At 46.1% G+C, this 27,613-nt stretch overlaps 1 protein-coding gene across 2 annotated transcripts; it reads left to right on the forward strand.

Moving 5' to 3' along the window:
- The first annotated feature begins 1,561 nt into the window (after positions 1-1,561).
- On the forward strand, positions 1,562-11,945 carry PEF1 (penta-EF-hand domain containing 1). 2 transcript variants are annotated; one of them, XM_028739002.2, is made up of 5 exons: positions 1,562-1,718; positions 6,686-6,971; positions 8,721-8,879; positions 9,527-9,670; positions 10,889-11,945. In XM_028739002.2, exons 1-5 carry the CDS (start codon positions 1,692-1,694, stop codon positions 11,116-11,118), a joined length of 846 nt encoding a protein of 281 aa, XP_028594835.2. In that variant the 5' UTR covers positions 1,562-1,691; the 3' UTR covers positions 11,119-11,945. The 2 variants fall into 2 exon arrangements, with proteins under 2 accessions (XP_028594835.2, XP_028594836.2); XM_028739003.2 differs by having other exon boundaries at positions 8,724-8,879.
- Positions 11,946-27,613: the final 15,668 nt, after the last annotated feature.

The following is a 27,613-nucleotide window of genomic DNA, read 5'->3' on the forward strand; positions in this document are numbered from 1 at the left end:
CCAACACCATTTCAGGTTCCTGTCCTTTTCTGCCCTTTTAAATATGGCAGCTATTTTGTGTTATGCAACACACCCCACAACAACCAATTTGTGACTGGCACCCACAGCACTTTCTCAAAATTCCAGGTGTACCCAGTGGCCCAAAAATGTTGGAAAGGCATGGACTCTGGTTGGGGTGGGAGATTAAGATTAACAGAATCATAGAATTGTAGAGTTGGAAGAGACCCGAGGGTCATCTATTCCACCATCCCATGGAATGCAGGAATCTCAACTAAAGAAATCATGACAGAAGGCTGAATAGGCAAACTTGATTGCCTTATATTGCTTGTGGGGGGGGGGGGGACTCACACATCCTCCAATTCACGTTAACCTCAAACCGGCCTTCACATTTTTAAGTTTGGACATATTAAGCCCCAAAGCACGGATGGCTTAAGATTTTTCATTGCCTTTAGGCAGATGTGTCTCTTTCTCCCCCCAAATGATGCAACATCAGCTTTCCAAGCACAGCAGTAACTAACTCCTTTTCAGTGGGATACGGCTTCTTGTGAAAATAATCTGCAAGAAACTGTTTTTTCACTTCTTTTAAGCTCTGATGGAATGGCTATGGATTTAATGCTAAAACATGAATATTCTCAACGGAGGGCTGACCTTCAGACTGATGATCATTCTTTTGTCTTTCGGAAGGCACAAAATTCACCCCCTTTTCTGGAACTCAGGCTGTGCCACCATTTCTTAGCATCAGAATAAATCTAAAAAGAAAGTAAAAAGAGACTTCTCATTATTTATTTCTTTAATTTATGAACGTCTTCCTCTGGAAGTGAGAGTGGAGCTGGGATTCCAGGCTACGGTTATACAATATTAATCACGGCAAGACCCATTTCTGGAACCACCTGCAGTTCAGTGGTTTGGAGGTATAAAGATGCACACCCAGCTGGGAGCTGTAAAAAGCGAGGCAAGTAGAGCATCTTTCTCTGGCATACAGGAGTCATTGAGTTAAGGGTTTTTTGAGGCAGTTACAGCTTTTGATTACAAAGACTCTCCAAAGGATAGGGAGGTCCTAGAGCACATAAAAGCAATATATAAAAATCTTTATTTCTTGTGCACTTTTTACAGAAAATTTATATATATATATATATATATATATATATATATATATATTCTGTAAAAAGTGCACAAGAAATAAAAAAAATTAAAACTAGTTAAAACTACAAATCAGCCTTCAGTTAAAATGCCTGCTCGAATAAAAAATGATTTATTGTTATATTTTGCTATTACTTCTGTTTGTATAATACCACGGTGGCTTCTTTGTGTAATTATTTCTGCTTCTGTTGTTGTTGCCACTCTTGCGACGGCTCTTCGCTTCTCAACCGCCCTGAGGTAGAAGCGAGGGAAGCGGCTCTTAGCAACGGTCGTCAACGGCTGAGGGGGCGGGGCTACGAGCTCTTCCCCGCCCACCAGCCCCTCCCTCCCCTCCCAGGGAAAAAGAAGGAAGGCCCGCTTTTCTTTTTATGGACTTCCTCAGTCACAGGGCCCCGCCTACGGTGGGTGACTGACGGGAGCTCGGCCCAAGTCCGCGGGAGGCTCAGCAAGCCTGTCCCCCAATTGGCTGCGTCAGTAGGCGGTGCCAGAGCGGAAAGGAGTGGGCGTGCAGAGAGGAGGGGGCGGTGGCCCGAGCGGCTGTGAGAAGCTCAATGGCGGCCAGCTACCCGTATGGGCAGGTAAGCGAGCGAGGGTGGAGCGCCGACCGCCTTCTCCTGCCCCCTGCCGAGGGGAGCCTCCAGGGGGATGAAGGCCCCACCTGCTGCCTAGGCGACGGAGCGTTTCCGGGGGAAGGGGGAGTTGGACGTTGCCTAGGGAACGGGGAGTGGGAGAGGACCCAGGAGTCCGGGGCGATGGAGATAGGAGGCTGGAGTGGGAAAACGTACGCAGACAGGAAGCGCATATCTCCCAGAGTGACGTCATTGCCGGCGTGGGCCTGTGAGGTGACATCATGGTTGGGCTCGAGTGCAAAGGATTCATTGGGGGAGATGTTGGGGAAGGGTCGGAAGCGTTTGGCCTGATCACTTGGGTGATCAGAGGAGAGCTGGTGTAGCAGAGTGACAGGCAGCACCGTCCTGTGGGTGTTTACTCAGAAGTAATAATAATAATTTATTATTTATACCTTGCCCATCTGGCTGGGTTTCCCCAACCACTCTGGGCGTCATACAGCATATAAAAATTTGCAAAACATCAGGTATTTAAAAAAATCCTGATACAGGGCTGCCTTCAGATGTCTTCTAAAAGTCAGATTTCCTTGGCATCTGATGGGAGGGCGTTCCACCGGGCAGGCGCCACTACCAAGAAGGCCCTCTGCCTGGTAAGTCCCACCGTGATCAGTAGGGCTTGGTCCCTAATAAGTGTATTTAGGAAAGAGGCTCGGCTTCACATAGTAACCTCCTGGGCTGAATTTCAGCTGTTCCCCCAGGAAACCTTGGCCTCTGAAATCTGCCAGTGGCTGCCCTTGCATGGATATAGTGGGAAATGAAAAGCTTCAAGTGTTGTAATATGGCTGGGATTACCCTGGGGCAAGCTGCTTCTCTATCAGCCCCCCCCCCGCAAGAATAGTGACCTATTTAATAGTTATTGTGGGGATTAACATGGAATTATTTAAGCACCCCAAGACATTAAGCTATTAACCAGGAAGTCCTTGGTTTGACTTTCACCTCTGGCCCTGTACTCACTACATTAGCTGCTCTCATTCAGCCTCTGCTTCTCCCATTTGCAATATAGAGATAGTAATACTGGCCTGCCTTATAGGTTTGTTGCAAAACTGAAAAGAGCCAGAGAAATGCTTGATGGTGGTATGATGATACCTTAGCTGGTTAGAGCATGGTGCTGATAATGCCAAGATTGCAGGTTTGGTCCCCGTAATGGGACATCTGCATATTTCTGCATTGCAGGGGTTGGACTAGATGATCCTCAGGATCCCTTCCAACTCTTATGATCTGTAAACAGAGTCATTGCTTATTACTCCTGAGGGAGAGTGCCTAGGGAGCATAGCTGCTATAGTTGTATTACGAGAGCAAAGTCCTGACAAGCAGTACATGTTACATAGGAACGAGAGAAGCTTCATTTCACAAACCCCTTTTTCCTGGGCAGCATGCCCCCCCCCCCCCGCATCACACCTGTCTTGGCCACCAGAGCCAGTGACTGTAAGAGACAGCAGTTAGGAAGCCCTGGCCTGTGGCAGACGTAACAATTCACAGCTTCAAGAGTCCATGAGATTCAGCTGCAGAGTGATTCTTCTTGGAACAATGAGAAGACCATTGTCTATTTTAGTGTGTGTTGTAAATTATGCTGCAAGCCACCCTGGGTACTTTGCTTAGTAGGTGTGGTAAAAATACTCCAAAATAAACTGCTGGAGTCTCCCAGTGTCCTTTCCTCTGTCATGTCCAGTCAGTCTGACCCAGCTACATATATGGTGCCCATGCTAGCCAAGTTCTGTCAGTCTTGATGTGCAGTGGCCTTCCTTGACATGCACACACACTAAGCTCGTCCCCAGCCAAATGCAAGATTCCTCCCTTGTTTCCTTTGTCTTTCCTCTCTCTTTGTTTTGGCTTTGCTGGCCACCTTGAGATTGTAAGCTCTGTGGAGCAGAGACTAGCCCTTTCTCTGCTTACATCACACATATAGAACCTTTGACCCTTCACATGTTGCAGTCTGAGCAAAGATTGCCAGTGGGCAGGGATGATGGGAGCTGTAATTCAGCAACATAGAGGGCCAAACCTACCCCAAATGAAAGGTGTTAATGCTTGATGCACTTGTTGGTGGTGTTAGTTATCTTTGGTGACTAAGAGACATGTGCTGGAGTCCTTTGATCAAACACGTTTGGAAGCTTCTCTTCACCTCTCCTCCACTGTGTAGAAGAGGCTCTGTGGTGTCAGGGCTGCAAAGTCGTCTCCTACTCTGCCTGTTCAGCAGGTTAAGCAGAGAATCATTGCTTCCTGGGCCATTGGGTTCAGCTGTGGCCTTGGGATTTTCCATGTACTGAGACACCCCAAATGCAAGTTCTTCTTACTATGCCACTGACAGCAGTGCTGGAGATGTGGCACTATCTGATTTCTGCAATATTTCATGCAAATTCCTTGCCTATAAGTAACTGTGCAGCAACATCATTGCAAAAACCTCCCCCCCCCCCAAGACCTTGGACTCTAAATCCTGGGAGCCATCCCTTCTACTCTGCTGTTTCTCAGGGTCTTATTCCTTATCCCTGATTAATTAGTCCCAAATATCTTATCAGACCCAGTTTTGAAGTTTTCTTTACTACATTTCTAATGTAGCACTCGGTGATATACCCCCCCCCTCTCACACACACTTTATCATTCACAAGAACCTTATGATGTAGATAGAGAGGACTTATCCAGACTTCCATTTGTGCCATGATTTGTAGGCATAAGACCATGTTTTCCAGGCATGGATCCAAGCAGGGCTGCTGTTGTTTTTGTCCCACCAAGAAAACTCTTTTACCACTGAATTGGAACAAACATCAATTGAGTTTTACGTGGCTTGATGTTTGTTCCAGTTCAGCAGTAAACAGCAGGTTTTCCTGGGGGAAGCAATGGTAAGGAAAAAAAACCAAACTGCTCAGAAAGCACAGACCTGTGCCTACAAATTGCTGCACAAACAGAAGTCTGGATAAGCCCAGAGACTGATTGGATCAAGGTTGTACAGTATGCTTCTTGCCTGAGTGGGGTGGTTGGATCCAGGACTCTCTCGTCCTGTTCTGACTGTCTGACCACCACTCCATACTGATTGTACATACAGTGGTACCTCGCAAGACGAACGCCTCGCAAGACGGAAAACCCGCTAGACGAAAGGGTTTTCCCTTTTGGAGGCGCTTCGCAAGACGAATTTCCCTATGGGCTTGCTTTGCAAGACGACAGCCCATAGGGAAATATCCGGGACAGCGGGGAAGCGCAGCGCGTCTTCCCCACTGTCCTCGGACCTCCTCCGAAGCCTGGCGGCGGGGCCGCCGCTGGGCTTCGGAAGGCTCCTCCGAAGCCGGGCGGTGGGGCGGAAAGTCCAGGACCTCTTCTGAAGGCTGGCGGGGGGCAAAAGTCTTTGTCCCCCCTGCCTGCCTTCCCAGGGGCTTTTAAATCGCCCCGGACAGCGGAGAAGTCCTCCGCTGTCCCGGGGCTATTTTAAAATGCCGCCTGCCAGCATTTTAAGATCGCCCCGGACAGTGGAGAAGTCCTCCGCTGTCCCGGGGTTTTTTAAAATGCTGGGGGTGGGAAGAAAAGCCCTTGTCCCCCCCCCAGCCTTCAGAAGAGGTCCGGGGACAGACTGTCCCCGGACCTGGTCTGAAGGCGGTTTCCCTAGGAACGCATTACCGTATTTTTCTCTCTATTACACGCAAATTTTTTCTCCTAAAAAGGAAGGGGAAATGTCTGTGCGTGTTATGGAGCGAATGTGGGGGGGTCCCTGGAGCCAATTAGGGGAGCGCAGGAACAAAAATCAGCAAAAATCAATCGTGCGTTGTGTCGGAGAGGGAAACCTGAAGAGAGGAAGTGGTTGCTTTCCTGCATTCTGCCTCAGGGTCTTACTGCCCACCCTCCTCTGTTTCGTTGCTGTGTTTGCTCAAACGGAACAAAGAGCAGGCAAATCCCCTCCCCTCCAGGCAAGCAGAGGGGAAAGCAGAGGTCTTTCCTTCTAATTCCTCTCCGTGCTCCTCGCAGGCAGCCAGAAAACATGCAGGAGGAGAGAGAGAGCTGGCTTCGGTTTGGGGAAACTTTTGCCTTTCTTTCCTCCCTCCCCTTAAATCCCTCTCCTGCTTTCTTAGCCAGCTGCTTCTCTGCACACCGCTCTCTTGTCCCTTCTGTGTTTTTCCTTCACTCCCCACTTAAAATGTAGTTACAAAGCATGGATCCACATGGATCCTCAGGATCTTTGCATTGGACCACCCCAAATTCACCATCAGATCACATAGCAGCCTGCCCCCCTAAAATCACACACCCACTGTTGTCTGGGGCTGCAATGGTGCAAAAACGTGGTTAAAAAGCATGGATCCACATGGATCCTCAGGATCTTTGCATTGGGCCACCCCAAATTCACCATCAGATCACATAGCAGCCTGCCCCCCAAAAATCACGCACCCACTGTTGCCTGGGGCTGCAATGGTGCAAAAATGTGGTTAAAAAGCATGGATCCACATGGATCCTCAGGATCTTTGCATTGGGCCACCCCAAATTCACCATCAGATCACATGTCTGTGGCCACAGCATGAAGCACAAAAATGATACATCCACTGTTTCATTCAGAATTTTTTTCCTTGTTTTCCTCCTCTAAAAACGATGTGCGTGTTATGGTCAGGTGCGTGTTATAGAGCGAAAAATACGGTAATTGATTTTCAATGCATTCCTATGGGAAACCGTGCATCGCAAGACGAAAAACTCGCAAGACGAAGAGACTTGCGGAACGAATTAATTTCGTCTTGTGAGGCACCACTGTACTCATAGTTCCTTCCATGCATTGGTAGTGCCACTCTGCACTCATTCCAGGACTATTGGGTTAATCTCTCTGCATTATATTATCTTAACTATGCACTGGGAATGCACAGGCCCCTCTCCTTCATCGTTGCATATTAATGGGGTGTAGAAATCAACTCATTCCCCCTGCCACTTTCATAGCCTTTTCCTTTTTCCTGTAGGGTTACCCTGGTTCTGCAGGACAAGCTCCAGGTGCTCCGCAAGGCAACTATCCTGGAGGAGGCCAGTATGGAGGTGGGGTGCCTCCTGGCAGCTCCTATGGCGGACCAGCGCCTGGTGGTCCCTATGGGCCACCCTCAAGCGGAGGACCTTATGGCCACCCTTCCCCTGGGCCTCCTGGTGGAATGTATGGAGGAGGCCCAGCACCAGGAGGACCTTATGGGCAACCCTCTACCAATCCATATGGTGCTCCTCAGCCTGGCCCCTATGGGGGAGTAGGTCCTGGAGGTGAGTGCTAAAAGAGCTTAGGGCTGTTCTGATGACTATGTGCTTTCAGGTGGATTAGTAGTGTTCATGACACACAAATTCATTAAATGTTCCATATTTTTAATCTATAGCCTTTAAATCTGGGTGGGTATTGTTTTTGTTTGTTTCTATTTTAGGTGTTTTTGTGTTTTTATATTGCAAACTGCCCTGTGATCTTTGGATGAAAGGTGGTATCAAAATTTAATCAGTAATCATCATCATGGGGAGGAGGTCTAATGGATTGCCCTATGGGGCGTGCTTTCTGAATTCAAATGACATGGTACTCCATGTCTTGTCTGAATGATGCCACCCACTTTTCTGGGGCTGCTGGGGTGTATTGCCCTGTTTTCTTGATAATGAAATTTCATACCAAATTCTTTCTTTGAAAAAGTATTCTTGGCAAGACCTCAAAGCCAAACCTATGGGGTAGTGCTTTTCTTCCCTCCCCATTATACATTATAGGGTTGACACACAGTCATGCACATCTCCACAATTACCTGCCTATAGTTTCTTCCACCCATGTGCTGGCCATGCCGTATCACATCTGGGCTTCAGATTCTTGATACAAAGTTTTAGTTTGGGATCTAAAAACTTGGAATTTGTCACTTTAAATATGGACGCTAGGAGACAAGAAATGGCAAACCATACCTGAAAATACATTAGTTCATGCCGCTATGATGTAGTGGTTAGTGTCAGGTTAGGGCCTGGGAAACCAGGGTTCAAAGCCTCAGTGATGAAGCTCCTTGGGCCAGTCACTGCCTCTCAGCCTAATCTACCTCGCAGGTGAAATGAGGAGAGGCAGAACTATGGACGCTGGCTTGAACTCCTCCGAGAAAATGATGGAATATAAATTAAATAAATAAAGGTACATGTGGTCTTTGATTGCAATGGTGGGCTTTCTCTCATATGAACACTGATCAAACCCTAGCCGGGGAAACATTTGTAAATTTGAAAAGAATGTAAACTTCTCTCTCACACACACATTTTGGTTATTAATTAGCACACCACAAATACCATTTTGCAAGGCTGAGTGAAGCTTGTGTTTTGCAGATGTCACATTTCTGCCTCCCTTTCCCCAAATCTCCCAAGATTCACTTTCTTCTACTTGCAAAGCATTTCAAGCACCCAAGCGTCTATCTTTGGCATCTATCATATAAAGGGCCTCTTGGTGTGCAGCTGGAGCCCTTGACTCGAGTTTTGCACCGCAGCGTTGGAGAAGCAGTCGCTAATTGAATTATTCATCTCCATTTAGATAGGCAGTTGAGAAAGACTGCATTATTTAAGGTTCCAAGGTGGGAGCCAAAAGGCACTGAAGCTGCCACCCTGAGTGGCGGAAATAAAAGTTTATGGCTGTGCATCTGTCTCCTGGAACTGGGTAGCATTTACATCCTGCTGAAACAACACACCTTCCGCATGTTTGCACTCAACTTTACAAACTATCTAAAGAGAGCCCATTTATTTCCCTTCTGTTTTTACAAGGCTTTGCATCCCAGCTCCTGCTGGGGGGGTTGAGCCGTCTTCCGCAGGATTAATAACTTGGCTATTAAAAAAAACCTTTTAGAAAACAATGGCTGACTCAGCGGGCATGAGAGAGGGCCTGTCCAATCCCTGTTGCTCTAGCTGCCAAAAATCTGCTGAGCTAAAAGCTTACTGCCGGTGGCCATGGGCGCTTGCCATTCCTTGATGAATGGCCATGCGGTTCTCCTAATTTGTGTTCTGCCCTTTCCCCAGCAGGGAACATCCCCCCAGGTGTGGACCCAGAAGCCTTCTCTTGGTTCCAGAGTGTGGATGCTGACCAAAGCGGCTACATCTCAGTCAAAGAACTCAGGCAAGCCCTTGTCAACTCCAACTGGTCTGCCTTCAATGAGGAAACTTGCTCAATGATGATGAGTGAGTCCAGATGTTGATGATTCAAATCAAATGTGCTTGGAGTGGGAGGGGTCTGGAATGTTAATCTCTCACAATACTCTGTACTTTGGTATGGTGACTAAGACACGTGGAAATCGCAGTAATTAAATGGGAGTAGTCCACATAGTAAATGTTGGAGAGTGTGTGCTTGTTTCCAGACCATCCTGCTGAAACAGTAATTGAGTTTAAAATCTTCTGTAGTCTTCAAAAGATCCTCCAACCTTGTTTGTGGAAAGCATTAGTGTCCTAGTGGCAGCACAACCCTAAGAACAACCCCATGCTTGTCCTTGCTGCCGGCATGTTGCATGCAGAAGGTATTGTGAAGAATTGCATGTTACACTGGAGACAGGCAATAGTTCTTAGAGGGCTGAAAGCAATGTGATAGATACTCTGCTTTACACACATTGTTTGGTCTCAAGCTTTCCTCTGGTCAAACAGATTTTGCTGGGTTTTGAAACACTGTACAAACCTGGTGGAGCAGAGGCAAAAGTAGGATTAGCTGCCTCTCTTGTGTCGCCTTCAGTTCTTGGGGCTGTGTTGCAAGGCGGGTATTCTGTCTCTGGTTTTGAGTCAGCAAGTATATGGGACCACTGCTCAGTGCTCCACTCTTTTTTTTACTGCCTCTGCAGACATGTTTGATAAAACCAAATCTGGGCGAATTGATCTCTATGGGTTCTCGGCCCTGTGGCGTTTCATCCAGCAGTGGCGGAATCTCTTCCAGCAGTACGACCGCGACCAGTCAGGATGCATTAATTGTAATGAGCTTCACCAAGGTGAGACAGAACGAGGCAACAGTCCTTAAAGCCTCAAGAGGCTGTTCATGATCTGTAACGCTGCTGGAGAGTGGCTCTTTTTAGGCAGAGGTCTGTTCAGATTGTTGCTTTCGGGCTCAGAGGCCGTTCCAAAACCATTGTGAAGAACAGACTGAGGTTTCCGCCATGGTTAGTGAGAGTTCCCTCAGTCAGGTAATCTCTTGTGTCTCTCTGCTGCTAGGCTAAACCATCCAGCCTTCTGTTGAACTGCTGACACAATTCAGATCCCCAATAACTGATGAGATTGTATCAATGCTAAAGCAGCCTTTGCCAACCTGGTGCCTTCCATATGTTTTGGACTACAACTCCCATCAGCTGGCAATGGCCGAGCCTAAAACCTAGTAAACTGATAAATGTGATGTTTTTGCATCAGGCAAATATGCCTCTTGCTGTGCCTGGAGAGCAGATGAGCTGATTTCTTCAGGAAGCTCTGACAGCAGAGCAATGGCTCATTGGACTTATGTGGTTCCTCGAGAGTGGAGCCATAGCTCAGTGGGAGGCTGCATACGCCTCATGTGAGAGGTTCCCAGTTCAGCCCCTGACATCTTCCAAGTAGGGTTGAACAAGTCCCCATCTGAAGCCCTGGAGAGCTGGCATCAGTCATTGCAGACAACACTGAGCTTGATGGACTCTGAGTAATGCAGCTTTTTCTGGCAGTCTCCGTAGGTTCATGAGACCCTAAATACAAGTCCCTAGTGCAGTTATCTGGAGTGCCTTGGGGCTAGGCTTGGAAATGGAGAAAGAAGTGGTCTAAGAAGAGGCTGAGCAGACACAGAGTTAGCACTGGTTAGATGATGTGCCAAAAGAGGAGTGCGAAAAATATGCATCATCAGGGATCGCTGAAAAACGTAGCCATGTAGAAATACTGGCATGGTTCTTGGGTGCTTGAACGCTCAGCTCTGAGTGACTCAAGAAAGGCCATCTTGTCTCAGTGTTATGTTAGTATTTGGGTAAGAAGTAAAAAGTTTAGCACTTGGGCAGTTGATGGTGATAATAACAACTATTATTACTGTTACAGCATTTTACCCTCCTCTTCAGTGGGAAAGATTCCCAGAGTAGCTTACAAAGATCACTCATAAGACAACATTCATAATAAGAGTATAATAACAGCTGCGAATCATTTGTGACTTCCATCCATGACTGTGTGAAGCGTGGATTCTCATTTATTCTCTCTCCTAGCACTCTCCCAAATGGGCTACAGCCTGAGCCCCCAGTTTTCCCAGCTGCTGCTCTCCCGTTACTCACCGAAGGCTGCCAATCCTGGTATCCAGCTGGACCGCTTCATCCAAATCTGTACCTTGCTCCAGTCCCTGACCGAAGCCTTCCGGGAAAAGGATACTGGCATGACGGGCAACGTACGACTCAACTACGAAGACTTCCTGACGATCTCGACCGCTTGCGTGTTGTGAGAGCCAGGGGTATTGATTTTGTTGGTGATCCCACTGGTGGCTGGTGGCATTTCCTTCCACAGAAGGAAGGACCGCTTTGTCCGGAGGACATTGTGTTGCAAAGGAAAATGAAATTGCCCTTCTCCATCACACCAGTGTAACTCCAGATGCTTAAGCTAGGTGGATTCTTGGAAAGGGTTTGGTTTGATTGCATTGAAACAGCTGCCTCTTATAGCCACTAGAGGGTGAGCCACAAACACGAAGTCAGACTGTCTGTGCCAGGCAGCTCTGCAGCAGCCCCCACTACCCTCTGCCTGAGTTCTCTCCTCTTCCCCCACTCAACCATCCCGCCAAGAAGTTAGAGGAGTTGGTTGCCAAGAAGTCTGAATAGAGCTTCTTGCTCCTAAATTGCCTTTCTGTAGTTTGCATGTGCAGCCTGTAATCGCCAAAGCAGAAAACAACACCTAGGGAAGAGAATTGGGTTCCACAGCAGCCAAAATTCCTGCATTTCATGACATCCATGCCAAGTGCAGCTCCCTTCTTTGCCACTAGATGGTAAGACTGTCAGCCAAGATTCCAGACACTCTCTTTTTTTTCCTGGGGGGGGGGGGGGAGGCTTTTCCCCTGAAGGCTTGACCTTCTGCTTAATGTGTCCCGGCAGATTTCTTTTTGCGTTGCTAAAGTGCAAACTCCCTTGCCAACTGCTCACTTGGCACTTCTCAGTTATTTTCTCAGTTGCCAACACGTTGCTTGTGATTTTTGTAAAAGCCAAAATCATAGATAAAGATGTCTCAGAAAGAGATTTATACCCAGGTAAAACTCTGTACAATAAAGGACCCTAAACACTCTCTTCCCCTTCTGTGTGTTTCTTTCATGCATGAGAACTGTACAAAATACTGTGGGGATAAAATGGGATGGCCTAATGCAAAACCACCCTGAGCTGCTTTGAGGGTGGCTAGGATGCAAATATGTTAGATAGAAAGCACCTGGAAGTGGGTGATATAATCTTCAAACCTGCCCTTTGGCAAGAGAGAGTCTGCCAGTTCAATGCACAAGTGCGGAATTCCATGTGGCAAACTGCCGGGTTCTCTTCTTTTTATATTGAGTATCCAGCCCTTGTGGTTCCAGAAAATAACTATTCACAGGCCAGAGGAGAGCTGGGCAGGCGGTGATACTTCAGACAGTACCTGATTTTTCTCCCATGACCAATTATCTGGGCTTCTGCATCCTCCTACCATCTGCCCAATGTTCTTTCCTTGCAAAAAAAGCAGCCATGCATGTTGAATTTCATACATTAGTTTATGCTGCTTTAAATTGTTCTTTTTAAGGGGCCAGGGGCCATACCTCTGGCAGGGCTGGCTGAGGCTGGTCAGGGATGATGGGAGAGGCATTTGTTTTCATGACTTCCCATCTGCCGAGTCCTGGCATTCAGGCCCTACTTAGCCCAAGGCAGAGTGGCTAACTGTAGTTTTGAGTTGTACCCTCACCAGGAGGGTGATGGGCACAAAACTTGAAAATCCTTATTAACAAAACACTATATCCTTCCACAGATAATAAATGGTTGGTGTCTCTGATGGTGGCACCAGAAGGAGCAACTCCCTCTGTGGCTCAAAAACTGATGTCTAGATGGTGCCTTCGTCTGCCTTCTGATCTCTCTCAGGGGACACTTGCTGGCTCCATGCCAAACAGCTCCCTTCTGCCTCTAGACATGGAAGTAGCATCTAGGTTCCATGTTGATCCTTGAGAGAGAACACACTGACTGAGGCCAGACTCATCCAAGCGGCACAATTTGTTTTGAGGGCAAGACTCCGGGTAAGGAGGTTCTAGCCCTCTTTCTGTCGCAGGGTAGAGCAAGTTCCCCAAGCAAAGGACAGGCGCCTTGTACCAAGCCCATTTCCCAGCCCCCTTTCTTACTTTTGGCCAAGATAATTGAGGTACACCCAGACTCAGGATGTTTCTTTTTAGGTAGTTTGAGAACTTCTGTCAGATTGGTCTGGTGCCTTCTGGATGGAGAATTTCGCAGCCACGGAAACAGCAGGAGAAAGCAGCTTTAAGCTATTGCTGTAATTTCTCTTGCAAAAACAAACCAGGGGGAGAGAGGGAATCTGCCATGCAAATGATGAGATTAACTTTTAGCTTTGGAAGAAAATTGAACTGCTAATTACTCTTTCAGCTCTTAACGAGCAGCCTCTTCATTAGGCATGGTGTGCGGTTCTGGCTACTGTGCCAGGCAGTTGGCTTTCCGGGTAGCCTGAGAGCTGCACTTCTAGCATAAAATCACTGCCTTTGCAGCAGAGCAAATAATTCCCACTTGTGCATTTCCAAGAACTCCTGGCGGTTTATGCATTGGCTCACCAGATGCAAGTTGTTTATTTTCACCTCCCTGCAGACATAATGTCAAAAGCAACCTCTGCCTGGAACTCTTTTCTTCCCACTAGTCTCGAGCAAAGAATTTGTATTTAGAGAAGCAAAGGTAGGCGAGAAATAACAGCGTACGTAGATTAGTGGACTGAGGTGCTTGGTGAATGGATCTTTGTCTGTGGAGTAGTGACAGGGGTGGAAGGCAGGATGTTATGAATGCCTACCCACTCTGGCAAATTGGATGCCCTTACCTTGAATTTCCTGCTTTAAAGAAAATGTTTCTGCATTTCCTCCAAAATTTACATAGTTGTGACACACTTCCCCCATCCCAGCTAAATTAAAATGGTGAGCACCTTTCCTTCTTACACCTAAAATGTTTGCATTCAGAGTATGTATCTAAAAGAGCTGCCTGCCTTTCTGTATGAATCACTGAGGTACTTAACTTGAAAATGAGGGGTGAGCTCTGAGCAGTGACTCATACAGAAACACAACAGGCACCCTCTGAGAGCAATTTCACTATATATCTAGTGATTGGATTGTTCAGTTGCACACAACGCAGAGACACAGCATAATTACCTGTCAAAAGAGGTGAAGGCAGAATAGTTGCAGGGAGTTTCATTTGTGTATAAGTTACACACACTTTTCAGTTATTTATTTCTCATAGAGCATAGGTTGGCAATTACTGGTTTAATTCTTTTACTGGTGGTCGTATCTTGCAAACCTGGAGCATGCATCTAGATGGTGCAGAGGAAATCTAAGATTCTGAGTGGGTCTACTAGAGAAGTAGATCGGCAGTGTGAGAACTGGTTCCATTTTTTAAAAAAGTAAAGCTTTTTTCTCTAACCCACACCTTTTCTGGGAGCACTTCTGTACACTCATTCCTGGCAGTAGGTCCCATTGAATTCAGTTGGAGTTCATTCTGAGTAGATATGCACGGTGCTGCACTATCCAATTATTCAGAGACAGAATAACGTTGGTTTGGATGGGTTAGAGGCGTTTGCAAGGAACTAAGCTCTGTCTTTCGTGCCTTCATTTTACATCTGTTGTAGACAGAGGTGTTCCTCAACATCAGTACCACTTTTGCAAAGAATTCCCCTGCTTGGATGGTAGAACAGTGGCTTTCAAGCTATCTTCCAGGGCACCTGGGCATTCCTAACTGGTCGGAAGAACAGCCAGAAGGACTGACCCCCCTCAAAGAGAGTCTGATTTTCCTTCTGCCAAGCACAGATGCAAGATTATGCTGGGTGCATTCTAGGACAGCAGTAGAACTGGGAAGATTTATTAGTAATTTGCTGAAAGAATTTCATTGGATGGGTAAGATTGTATGAATCCCAGTGGTTTAACGAAAATGCAAAGAATTCTCCCCCTACCCCATTCCAGCACTTCTGAACCCTGAAATGTGTGCTCTGCAGTAACTCATGTAGATTTGCAATTCTTTATGTAAGTCATCTCAATGTATCACTGGGTGCAGTGCAGCAGGTAGCTGGATCCACCTTGAGCCATCATTTTGTACCTGGTTTCAGTTGTGGGTGACACATTTCTAGTAAAAAATAGACCACACGAGTCTGAAGTCTGTGCCTATCCCAGGCCACTCTCCCCTTCGCGGATTTCCCACATGCATCTGCTTGGCCACTGTGTGGACAGAGTGTTTGACTATGGAGTCCATCAGCCTGTTCCATCAGAGCTCTTCTTATGACCTTATGCTCTTTGATGGTAGAAGGAAAGGCTGAGCAGGTCCTAGTCCATTCCCCACATCACTTGAGGGTCCCCACTACAACACAGGCTAGAATCCTCTGCACACCTATAGGGTCCGTTACAAGAGATAGAAAGGATCTCTTAAAGACAGGAGTTTTAAGTTTTTGGAGCTTTTGTTCTGTATGTGATTTGTTTTTCTTTTACTTCGATTATTTACATTAACGCTTTCCCCTTACCTTAATGAAAGCACCTGAGGCAACTCATGAGTGTGAAAAAGCAATGCACAGCCAAATTAAAAACTAATGGGCAGGAATCAACTCTTTCTATTGCATCTCAGAGAGGTAACTGATGTTCTTTTTTTCCTCAGCCCCTTTGTAATCAAGACCTCTTTCACACACAACAAAGTGAGTGGCTGAAGGAAGGGTGCAGATAATTAAACCCAGGGCACTTAAATGCTCTTGCATACAAACAGTGGGTTGTATCTAGGGTTAGTCTACTCAGAACAGACCCATTGAAATAAATGGCATGGCTAACCTCAGCCAATTTCAATGGGTTTACTCTGGATAAAACTGATTTGGAGGTAACCCAGTGCCTTTTCCGCCATTTTGCCTCTGTATCTCAGGTGCCACGGAAATGCTGCCATAGTGTCTGCACCTTCAATATCTTTTTGTGCTCAAGTGGTTGTTTGAGCTGTTTTCCCCATCTAGAAATGAACATCAGGAGCAGTAGGGCATGAAGGGAAAGGGCTCAGAGGTCGGCCACCGGCTTTGCATCCAAAAGCCCCTGTTTGTTTTTTGGCATCGCCTGATGGGGCTGGGAAGGCCCTGTCAGAAACTTTGGAGAATTGCTGCCTATCAACTTAGAAAATGCTGAGTTAGATGGACCAAAGGTATGACTAGGTAGAGCAAGGGTAGGCAAACTAAGGCCTGGGGGTCAGATCTGGCCCAACCGCCTTCTCAGTCTGGCCCGTGGACGGTCCGGGAATCAGCGCGTTTTTACATGAGTAGAACATGTCCTTTTATTTAAAATGCATCTCTGGGTTATTTGTGGGGCATAGGAATTCATTCTTCTTTTTTCAAAATATAGCCCCCACCCCCACAAGGTCTGAGGGACAGTGGCCCGGCCCCCTGCTGAAAAAGTTTGCTGACCCCTGAGGTAGAATATGCCTTCTTGATTTCCTTTTAAGGCAACACGACCCTCTAGTGGCTACGGGTGCCCGGCTTCCTGCCAACTGCATTCTTAAGTGTCGCACCATCCAAGCGAATTGCTTTGTACCACTTAATTCTGCTGAGTGTATACACTAGCCCTGAATCTCCCTTTCGCTCAGTGTTTCAGCACAAGCTTTGCATGCAAAAGGTTGTAAGTCTGATCTCTGGAATCTCCAAGGAGGGTTTGGAACAACCCCATCTTAGGCCCTGAAAAGTCAGTGCAGAGGCAGACAATATTGGCAGAGATAGTATAAGGCTGCTTCCTGTATTCCTATGACAACCAAACAGTGCACATTTCAGGGCCAAAGCGGGGGGGGGGGGGAGAGAAATTGGCAGATTTATAAGAGGAAATTACCTCCTGCTCACAATAAGCTGTAATCATATTCGCCCTAAAATGTCCTCCGTATCATACTTTTCTTGAAAGCATCATTTTATTCCAGGCCAGAGTAATGTCATGGGCAAGGTTTCCCAAATTTCTCATAGAATGAGCACACTTGTTATGTGGAAACTAAAGGGACGCTTTGCTGTTACACCAATTTTCAGTGAAACAGTAAGAGCTACTCTCCCTCAGAGGCTCTGCCCCGCACCTTGTGCTCTTTCTGCAGGAGTCACTGATCTTGAATAGAAAAGTGCAAGCCCAGAGCAGTGACTCACACAAAGCACAACCACCAACCTCCTCTGAGAGCAGGTCTTTATGAGGTCTTGGGAATGACTGTGCGATTGAAGAAGAAGAAGAAGAAGAGTTTGGATTTGATATCCCGCCTTTCACTCCCCTTCAGGAGTCTCAAAGCGCCTAACATTCTCCTTTCCCTTCCTCCCCCACAACAAACACTCTGTGAGGTGAGTGGGGCTGAGAGACTTCAAAGAAGTGTGACTGGCCCAAGGTCACCCAGCAGCTGCATGTGGAGGAGCAGAGACGCGAACCCGGTTCCCCAGATTACGAGTCTATCGCTCTTAACCACTACACCACACTGGCTCTTGAACTTATCTATGCAGCAGAATTACATGTATGTGCTCACATCTGGCAAAGGAGGAAGCTAAGGTGCAGCAGTGGCTCAAGTCCAGTTGCCTGCCTACTGAAATGATCAGGAGAAACTTTGCTTCCATCAGAGGAACAATAGGGGGTGACATTGGATGGGGTGTTTTAAGGGGCCTTGGCTATGGAACTCCTTCCTGTAGGAAAGCCACATGGGCCCCACACTGCAGTGTTTCAAGGCTCTTTACAAATGGTTCTGTCGGGGTTTTAGTTTGGAATGACCCTCATTTCCTCTGTTGCCGTTGGAATTGTGTTGTCGTCCCCACCCCCACCCCCACCCCCACCACCCACCACCCCGCTGCTCCACCTTTTATGTTTTTATTTCTATTCATTCTTTATTGGATTCTTGGTTTTTATTTTTTGCTGCCTTTTTTTACCTCGTAAGCCACTTTGGAAAGGGCTTTTTGGCAGAAAAGAGCCTGGAAGTATAAATAAGTAGGGCTGTGGCAGACTAGCCTCCAAACGAGGAGGTAATTTGGGCTCCAGGGAACTTTTAATAATTTGATTTACGTTCTTTCTCCAGGAACACAGCTTGGGAATTAGCAACTTAGAGGAACCAATGCCATGTCTCTGGCGGCAAATAGCAGGGGTTTTATAGATTTCTCTGTGTGATATGCATCCCTACTCAAAAAGAAATAAATACATTAGTCTCTACAACCCTAGTACTGGGGACATGGCCAGTTTTTCTTTCCCTCCTCTTCTCCCCTGCCTCCCCCCCCCCCCTTTAGGAGAATCTGGTATCTTCAAAATCTTTATGTGCTGCAAACACCTTCTACAAATGCCTCCAAAGAGTGTCAGTGGGGCACCTTCTAACCTTTTTTTTCACAAGTACTGCTCAGCCTTTTTTTAGCATAAGACACAGGGAGGGGTGAAGTATTTACCTTGCTAATTTCTAGCACCTCTGTCCATGGTGCTGAATATGATTTGCTAAGAATGCGTTGGCAGCAATCACATAAATTCAAAAATGGAATTGGTATAGGAAGCACCTGTGTCTGTAGTACAAGGGTGATCCAGATGCTGCTGGACTCCATCTCCCAGCAGCCCCAGCAGCCCCCGTGACCAATAGCTAGGGATGGTGGGAGCTGTAGTCCAGCAACATCTGGAGGGCACTGGGTTGGCTGGCAGTACAGAGAAAGAATCAACGAATCATATAGTTGTAGAGTTGGAAGGTGTCACAAGGGTCATCTAGTCCAACCTCCTGCAATTCAGGAATCTTTCTGCAATGTGGGGCTTGAACCCACAACCTAGAGATGAAGAGTCTCATGATCTTACCAGCTGAGCTAAGAAGCAGGCTGCTCATGCCATGTGTTCTGCCATTTATGGGCAACCCTTTCCTATTTGTAATACAGACTCTTAGCACAACATGAACTGAGTCTCAAGAACAAAAGGCTAGTCCAGGCAAAGGCGCCATTGTCTTTTGCTGTTCATTTCAGTGGTGTTTCAATAGAGAAACTCCCTTGGGATGGTGTCCCACGACTTCCCCCTGCCACCTAGATCCAAGTATGCTACTTTGTCCCAGGCTGCGCTCACTCTCTAAGCAGCTAATGCACAGCCTCGGCTATAAAGATTTCTTTGCTGCATCAGCTCCGCTCTGTGACCTGTGGGTGGTCTTCTCCCGCTTGCCACATTCATCACACCAGCTCGGCACGCAGCAGAATTTTGCTTAAAGCTGCAGAAACAAGGAAGGAGAAGCCTAATTCCATCTGCTGTAGTGACTCCCAGCCGGAGATCCTTCGAACCCCATTAAAGTTGCTCACTCCTTCAGTCGACCCCTCCAGCTGCTGCCAGCAAAGGGACTGTCGCAGAAGGAAGGGACTGATAAGAGGAATGGAAGCTAATTCCAGGTATAAGTCTTGTCAAGGAGGGCTATCTAACACCAACAGGAGATGGGTATTTTCTGAATAAATCATTTCTCTGTTAGGGATTTCGCCTCTAATAATGGGAGGAGGGGTTCTTATTTATTTTCTGCTCTTGTAGCATCAGAATCACTGGCTCATCTCTTCAAGAAGCGATCCTGTCTTGAAAAACTCTTGTCTTGCATGACACAGTAAACTATCGTTCACTAGGGTTGTGCGAATGTGCAGACTCCCAGAGAAGAGTTGCTTTGCCCCTTCTCTCTCTCATTCTCTCTCTCTCTCTCTCTCTCTCACACACACACACACACACACAGAGAGAGAGAGAGAGAGAGAGAGAGAGAGAGAGAGAGAGAGACTTTATTTCTGTACCATGCTGAACTAAGCCAAGGTTTGGTTTAGCTCTCTCCTCACTAGCCACAGGCTGTAGTCACAGATAAACCTTGGTTTACTGTGTTACATGAACCAAGTTGCAAACACCTCAGAGAGGATGCAGAAGAGGTCAGATCGATCTCTGTTAAAATAATAGCTCTAGCTGAGTCTGTTAAGTGTCACTTTGCATGACTAAAGAGTACAGGAGACTGGTTGCCACAGAAACTACTAGCTGGAGATGCTTCCAGAAGGGGGTAGGCTTCCCCTCCCATGGCCGAAGGTGATGTCATTGCTTAGTGTGAGAGAACAATGATCCTGAGGCAGTCTTAGTCTGGGCTGGAGAGGCCTGTACTGCTTCCTTCGCTGAATCCAAAAGTCACCTCTAGAAGCCTAATGGAGGAACACAGATAAGCACAGCATCAAAGCAAGCCAATTAGCATATTTCAAAGCAAATGAATATAAACATATATGAGCTCATTCTTGCAACAGCTACCAATTAGTTTTGAGGTTATCTTGACTACCAAGATGGCGTTTGCAGGCCTTCACCTTTGGTTTAACAAAAAATCTCATCAGTTGCAGTTGCTATGGAGGTGCGGTGATGCAAATTCTGCCTTAAAGTAACATATAGCTATCTAATAAATGGAGCCTTTGACTGCAGCAGTGGAAACTGCTGGTCACATTAAATGCCAAGAGCATTTGTTGGCCCGCAGCTAGTGTGACATTTTCCAAAGCCTCTCAAGGGATGAAGGAGCAAAGGCACCTGACATTTCCATGGAAGGAATGAATCATTATCTCCTAGCAAGGCGCAATTACTGATTCATGGTGAGGAAGACACTGAAGACCTGAGACCTTCAGCCCTCTTGCTATCTCTTCTCAGGCAGTTGTGGTTGCAATGAGAAGCTGCATAGGTCAATGGGTATGTGAGTTTTTGTTTTTTATTCGGCACCTGGGGGCATGAAAGACTATGCAAGCTTTTGAGGTGTGTGTGTGAAACCATTACAAATGAAGATTGCATTCTGTGAATTGTTCCTCGCTGCTATCAGTTCTCATTCTTCACAAACCAAGGCGGGTTCAAGTGGAGGACAGATGAATGGGTTTAAAAGAGAATGAGACAGATTCATGGAGGATAAGGCTATCAGTGCCTTCTAACCCTGATGGAGATGTTCTACCTCCACTGTTGGAGAAAGTGTGCTTCTGAATACCAGTTAGGTGGAAAGAGTTGATGCACTCAGGTCCTGCTTGCAGGCTTCCTATAGGAATCTGGTTGGCCACTATGAAAACAGGATACTTTTTGTAGAACACCTACCAGCTACTGATCCATCATGTGTCTGATGAATTTTTGACTTGTGTTGCTAACAACTTCATCTCCCAAAAGGTGGAAGAAGGAATGAAGAAGGAACGAGGGGATCTGCTATCATAGACTTAATAATCCTGACCAGCAGAGAAAAACTAATCACTGAAATGAAAGCATGGGGGGGGGACCTTAGGAGAGAGTCACCATATGTCACCTTGGAATTTGTGAGCATAGTTAAGCATGTATTTCCTGGATTTCAGGAAAGCCAACTTCAAGGAGCTTAGAGAAAAAGTTGGGTAGGACCTCATGGCTAAATGTTCTGAAGGAGAAGAGAGTTCAAGAGGGATGGGACATTGTGTTAAAACAGCATTGCATTAAAGGGAAACGGAGTGGAAATAGTTTGCTTTTAAAAAGAAAACATGCTGTTTTATGTATATTGGGGATGGGGGATTCTTAAGTATTGTGGTCTGCTTCCCCACTGCCTGAAGTTCTGTTTGCTTCCAGTTCGTTTTGTGAAGTGTGACATTATGGGGCTTGCATGAGAGAACTTCCTCTGAGTCAGCCTTGCCCACAGAGCTGCGAGAATAGAATCGGCAATAGCCGCTTGCGGTTCTCATCCCTCCACAGAGACAAAAAAGAGAGGAGTTTATACATTTTGGGTTGTAGCCAATGTTAGTCATACTCAGACTAGATGTATCTAATCCTAATTGAAATATAATAATAATCCATGGAGACATCATTAAAAAATCCTGTACAATAAAAGTTACTTCTGGCATTTGGGAACTTCCATATTGCCTTGTGAGGGAAAGAGCTTCATGACAAGTGACTGAACTGACTCACTCTAGGTCACGGCAGAGCAAGCCAACAGAGAATGCTGTGAAAAGCACACGGGCAAAACCCTGTTAAAGATTTGGCAGCCCTGTGGATCCCATTTGGAGAAGATACAACCAACCTTACCAGCAAAGGTGTTGATACCCGGAGCAAGGACAGAGAAGTTCATGTGGAATGCATAGCCCATAAATATGAAGCTTATGAGCAATGTGGAACCCATGTTGCTATGGCAACCTTGAGGTGCCCACAAAACCTCTGCACCACTGTCTCTTGGTTGATAAGGGAAGTTACTGCTCTTTTCCCTTCAAAAGTACATAGAGCTGAAGTTGGAAGAGTGACACTCTTTCCCACTTTCTCTTTCAGGAATTTGTGGATAATACTCAACCAGCTTTTTCCCTTTAATTTTAATTTTTATTAATAATTTATTTACAACATAGTCCACAACAACTCATACATACAAACACACCTGTCAGCGGCTGCCTCAGGTCCCAGCTCACAAAGGACCAACGCCAGTTGCTCTTTATAAACAAAAGTCTTTATTGTGATTCATTGTTGGTTTGACATCCGTGGCGCGCAGCGCTACGTCTGAGTCCTTAGACCGGCGAAGTCCCGTCTGAATCCGCCCCTCCTTTACACCAGTTCAATACCCGAGCTTTGCTCCACCTCTTCCTTTCCTCCCTCTGCTCTTTACGCCTCCGGGTCCTCCTGCCCTCTGGGATCCCAACCCTCCTGGACTCTTCGGAGGCGGATTCTTCTGACTCCTCCCCCTGTCTCCGGCGGGCTTTGGGACCTGGCTCCCAATCCGGATTTTCTGCTGTCCCTCGCGCCTCTACATTTGAACTTGGCGTGCACGCGCAGCCGCCCACTTTCCTCCTAACGGCTACACTGCTCCCTTCACTGCTTTCTCCTTCTGGGAGGCTGGACGGCCCTGCTCTCTCCTCCGCCCCTCCACTCTCTGACGGAGGCGTGGTCAGTCCTGCCTCACTCCCTCCTCCTGCAGGAGGAGGCTTTTGTTCCAATCTGTGGGATTCTCCCCCCCCCCCCACTGCGCTCTGGTGGGGAAGCTACCCCTGATTTCCAGCTGCCGCTTGGCGACTCCCCACTGGCCCCCCTTGCCCTGACCCTGGGGGCCTCCTTCTGGGAATCTTCTGATTCGCTGGAGAGACTCAGGGAATCTCCCTGGTCACTGTCACGCCCTCCTGCGCTCCCCTCCGATTGTTCCCCTTCGCTCTCCATCTCCTCCTTCTCCTGTGGCTCAGTCCCTGAGCCCCTGACAACACCCACCACCATTGACAATTTAATTATAAAAATTAAACTCCTATCCCCTTATATAAAGAAAACATAACATAAAAATAAAAGACTTCATTTATCCTGTAAATGGCCTCCTTATTTACTTCTTGTATACTGTTTCTTTTATATGTGGTTATTACAATTTTTCCTAGTTATGACTTAAAAAACCGCAAAGTCTCCTGTAGAAATTTATTGAAACAAGTCCAGGTATATATTTTGGGGCACTGTTTGGTAAAGTATTCTCTGCATTTTCCCCATTCTTTTTGAAATTCTTGTCCGGGTTGTCCCTTAATTGTCTCTGTTAATCTGGCCAGTTCGGTATAATCTAAAAATGTATCCCGCCATTCCTTTTTTGTTGGCACAAATTCTTTTTTCTTTCTTTCCAAAATAGACCCATTGAAATGAATGTCCCTGACTAACTGAGACACATTAATTTCAGTTACAGATAGGTAGCCGTGTTGGTCTGCCATAGTCAAAACAAAAAAAATTCCTTCCAGTAGCACCTTAAAGACCAACTAAGTTAGTTCTTGGTATGAGCATACCAAGAACTAACTTAGTTGGTCTTTAAGGTGCTACTGGAAGGAATTTTTTTTGTTTTGACATTAATTTCAGTTAGTCTACTCCAGGTAAAAGTTAGCTGAATATAATCACCACGTGCTTTTCAAGGCACAGATTAGTTCCGCCCAGATTCGTTGGAAAATAAAATGTGTGGTTTTTTTCCTTGAGTGACATGTGTGTGTGTTTTTGTGTACTGATCTGGATGAGTGAGGAGAGAAGCGATCAGAGGGGAAGTCACCCACAACAGTTACTTAAAATTACAAATGGGTCCCTGGGTCTAAAAAACATTAATGACTGGCCGCTGTTTCAAGTGACCCACAAATTCAGGGACTGTCTTATTCCTGACCTCTGTGAGCCTCTCTGGGACCCATATTTATCTCAACAATGAGGTAAAAATGCTTTAAATTTTAAAAATGGAGGGATGATAGGAGCTGTATGGGGATGAATATGGGGTTGCTAACTCACTAGGCTGGTATGTGTGCATTTAAAACTATGCAATTTATGCAGAGAAACAACTCCTATGCTAGCCACCCATCCACCCGACATCTGAGCATTGCCCACAGACCCATTCTGACCCAGGCCTCAACCAGGTCTTAGCATCTTTTCCCAAAAGTCAACAGTTACAGAGGAAACAGTTAAAGTTGCTGTGCAGCACTCCTGCTAAAAGCAGGGCCATTTAATTCTCACCCCACCCCTAGCCAACATCTCCGGCTTAGATTCCATCCCAGTGCCCATTTCTCAAGTTAATAGAACGTAGCTTCTGATTGTCGGTTCCTTTTTACTGTACTTAGATTGGGGTGTGTGTTTTGGGGAAGAAAGAAAATTAGTGTTTTCTGTTCCACTCTCTTTCAAAGGCTCATATTTACAAAGGGGAAAAAGCAAGATATACATTTTCTAGGTTATCGATTCTCCTCCCACCCTCCAGCCCAAGTGCCCAGAGTTGCTGATTTCAGACTTCTTTGCTTAATGGGATAATCTTTTTTGGAGGCTCAGGGCCATGGCCTGCATTTGCAAGAGACATAAAGCAGGACAATTTGAGCTGGTTGCTTAAGAGGATTTAAGCAATGTCAGGAAGTTTAGACATGAGAGAAAGACAAATTGTTTTTTTTTTTCTGTTGGGAGGCGATGGGGATTAGGAAGCCACTTGGATCTCAGTCCGAGTCTGGATGGAGCCCCAGAATCAGTCACAGAGCGCTGGGCAAATAATATATTGCATGAAGAATGACGGTGTGAGAGAATAACCTTGAACATGTACAGAGTAGCTTTGCCTCGCCGCTGAGAAATCATAGCCTGCCTCCAGCTGGCTTGGATTTAGGAGTTGGCTTCCTCAGATTTTCCTAACGGACGCAAGCCACAATTTGAAACCTTTTCACTGTTGATGTGGAGGGGAAGTTCTGTAATGTTCCATGAACAGAGGTTGCTTCTGTGAGGTAAATTGTTTATGATTTACCTCCTCAGAACTAGTGTGATGTAGTGATTAGTGCCGGAGTAGGATTTAGGAGACTAGGCTTCAAATTCCCACTCAGCCATGTGGTGACCTTGGGCCAGTCACTGTGTCTCAGGCTAGGCTACATCGCAGGGGTGTTATGAGGGTGAAATGGAGTGGGGGAGACTCACATACGCCACCTCGAGGGACTTGGAGGATAGGTGGGATATAAATATAATAACAAACAGTGCTTTTTTCTGGGAGTACTCAATACTGGGAGTATTAAAAAAAAATGAAAAAATGTGGTACTTACTATAACAACTTCATGGTGAATACCAACACCTTTTTTCCTTAAAAAACGAAAAGCACTGGTAACAATAACAGCAACCCTAGAATTATAGAGTTGGAAGGTACCCAAGGATTCACCTAGTCCAGCCCTTTGCAATGTAGGAATCACACAGCTAAACCACTAGACTCCATGTGCATGGGGCAACCAACATTTAAGCAATTTTAAGTCCCATTTCACTGCAAGATGAGGGCCAGTGTCAGACCCAGCTGGGCATCTGCAGAGCCCAATGACATGGCAGAGGATGCAATGCTGACTGGAGATACTGGGCTGCTCTCCTCTTTCCGGGGGGAGGGGGTGGGGAAGCGGAGAGACTGGAGTAGAAGAGATTGCCACTACCACCGGGCACTCCTCCCATCAGAAAACAGAGTACTGTGATTACGAAGCTGGAAGAGACCTAGAGGTCCTTTGATCCAATTCCCTGCTTGGTACTGCATACAACTACAGCCTTTCCGACAGACGGTTATGCAGCCTCTGCCTAAATAAGGCCAGTGAAGGGCAGACCACTGCATCCTGAAGCTCAAGGAGGGCACTGTCCTCATATACCCAGCTATAAACAAAGGTTCTCCTGGTGCGTATTGCAGTACAGCTTAGGGGGAGCAGCCTCCTTCCACAGACTTTAAGGGTGATTTTCCCATTTTGGACATGCACAAGGGAGCTACACAGGCTTTGCATCGTAAGATAGATTCTTCATCCTCCACTAAGGCTGAGCTTTGGTCCGCAGGCAGCCTGTCCTGCAGAGAGATAGGTAACTGTTATACAACCTTTAGAAGACACCTGAAGGTGGCCCTGTATTGGGAAGTTTTGATGTTTAATGTTTTACTATGTTTTTATCTATGTTGGAAGCCACCCAGAGTGGCTGGGGCAACCCAGTCAGATGGGTGGATAATAATAATAATAATAATAATAATAATAATAATAATAATAATAATAATAATAATTAATAATAATGACTTCCCTATTTTAACTGAAGAAATGTTGGAGGGTATGATGTAAACTGTTGGTCCAGGCAACATAGGTTTGGGTAGCATTATGTACACATCAGCTCCAAGTAACCATCTTGCTATTCTGCTGGTGTTGCTTTTTGGAGCTTTAAGCCACAAGCCCTTTTATTCTTTGACTGCCATTTTTATTCTGAACAGAAATAAGTTTATTTGAACTTATTTATTTGAAATGGAGACTCGCTAATTCTGGGTAATTCCCTTAAGTAATTTAAGTGACTGAAGTACCACACAAAGTCCTCAGGTAGATGCTCTGAACTCCAGATCAAAGGTCTCAAATACCAAAACCTTCATGGTCTGCCTTCTCTGTAACACAAATGATGCTCATTTCCTAGAATTAGGACTTAACATGGCTGACCTCCATGGCACAGCCTGTAAAATTGGGGGGGGGGGGGCTCACCAATGCCCTGCTGCCAAAGGCCCACAAAGACTTGGAGCCAGCTTTGTATGATCATTAAATGTTCCTCATCCTAAATTAATGGGGCTTCAAAATACCTAACTTTAAATGGATCATGCCTTAGGGCTTTATGCCAAAATCAATCCATTACTCTGTCAAATGACTTTTTCTGCAGGACTCCAAACGTTTTTCAAACATTATTACTTGTTCTGCCTGAAAATTGTCTTGAGGCGGTGATAGAATTTTTTTTGCACATTAGCTTTTTTTCTATTGTAGTCAAACTCCTATCATCCCACACCCAAATAAATACTAACTCCCCACCCCCCAAAGCCCTCCTCTCTCCTTCTTTTGCAATTTAGCACATCAAACCCTGCTATTTTCATCGCCTCGCTTAATGACAACTCCCTACTTTCCAAAACAGTCTTCAAATTTTGGCTTGAGACGGTGAGAGGCTTTCAGTCAGTGTGTCTCCAGTGCCATCTCCTGGGCAGAACCATAACTGTAAGGCTTTAGCAGAAACAAGTTTGACAGAATGGGCAAGACATCTATTTTGATGCAGGTAGACACAGTTCTATAAATCCTCTGCAGGACCAACTGAACTTAGGCAGCCTAATAAAGGGCACATTACATTTATGCAACCAGATGTAACTAAGGAGTGAATCCAAGAATTTGCTTAGCAGGCTGCTAAAGCAAAGGAAGTATCTATAATTCTACCAGTCCATATACTTTGAGTTCCATAAATGTATGGCAAAAATATTTGATAAAAATCTAGTCTTAATCTATGCTCCTGGTGTTGTCAAAGTGTTACCTTGGAAATGGGGAGAGGGGGCGAGGCGGTGAGAAAAAAT

This window comes from Podarcis muralis, chromosome 7 (genome assembly GCF_964188315.1).
Source record: "Podarcis muralis chromosome 7, rPodMur119.hap1.1, whole genome shotgun sequence".
Taxonomy (NCBI): domain Eukaryota; kingdom Metazoa; phylum Chordata; class Lepidosauria; order Squamata; family Lacertidae; genus Podarcis; species Podarcis muralis.

Bases quoted from the DNA above. Each gene is read 5' to 3' on its own strand.
- PEF1 (XM_028739002.2), top strand. From the start codon at position 1,692: ATGGCGGCCAGCTACCCGTATGGGCAG. The intron at 1,719-6,685 runs GTAAGCGAGCGA...TTTTTCCTGTAG, and splicing joins CCAGCTACCCGTATGGGCAG to GGTTACCCTGGTTCTGCAGG. The intron at 9,671-10,888 runs GTGAGACAGAAC...TCTCTCTCCTAG, and splicing joins TTGTAATGAGCTTCACCAAG to CACTCTCCCAAATGGGCTAC.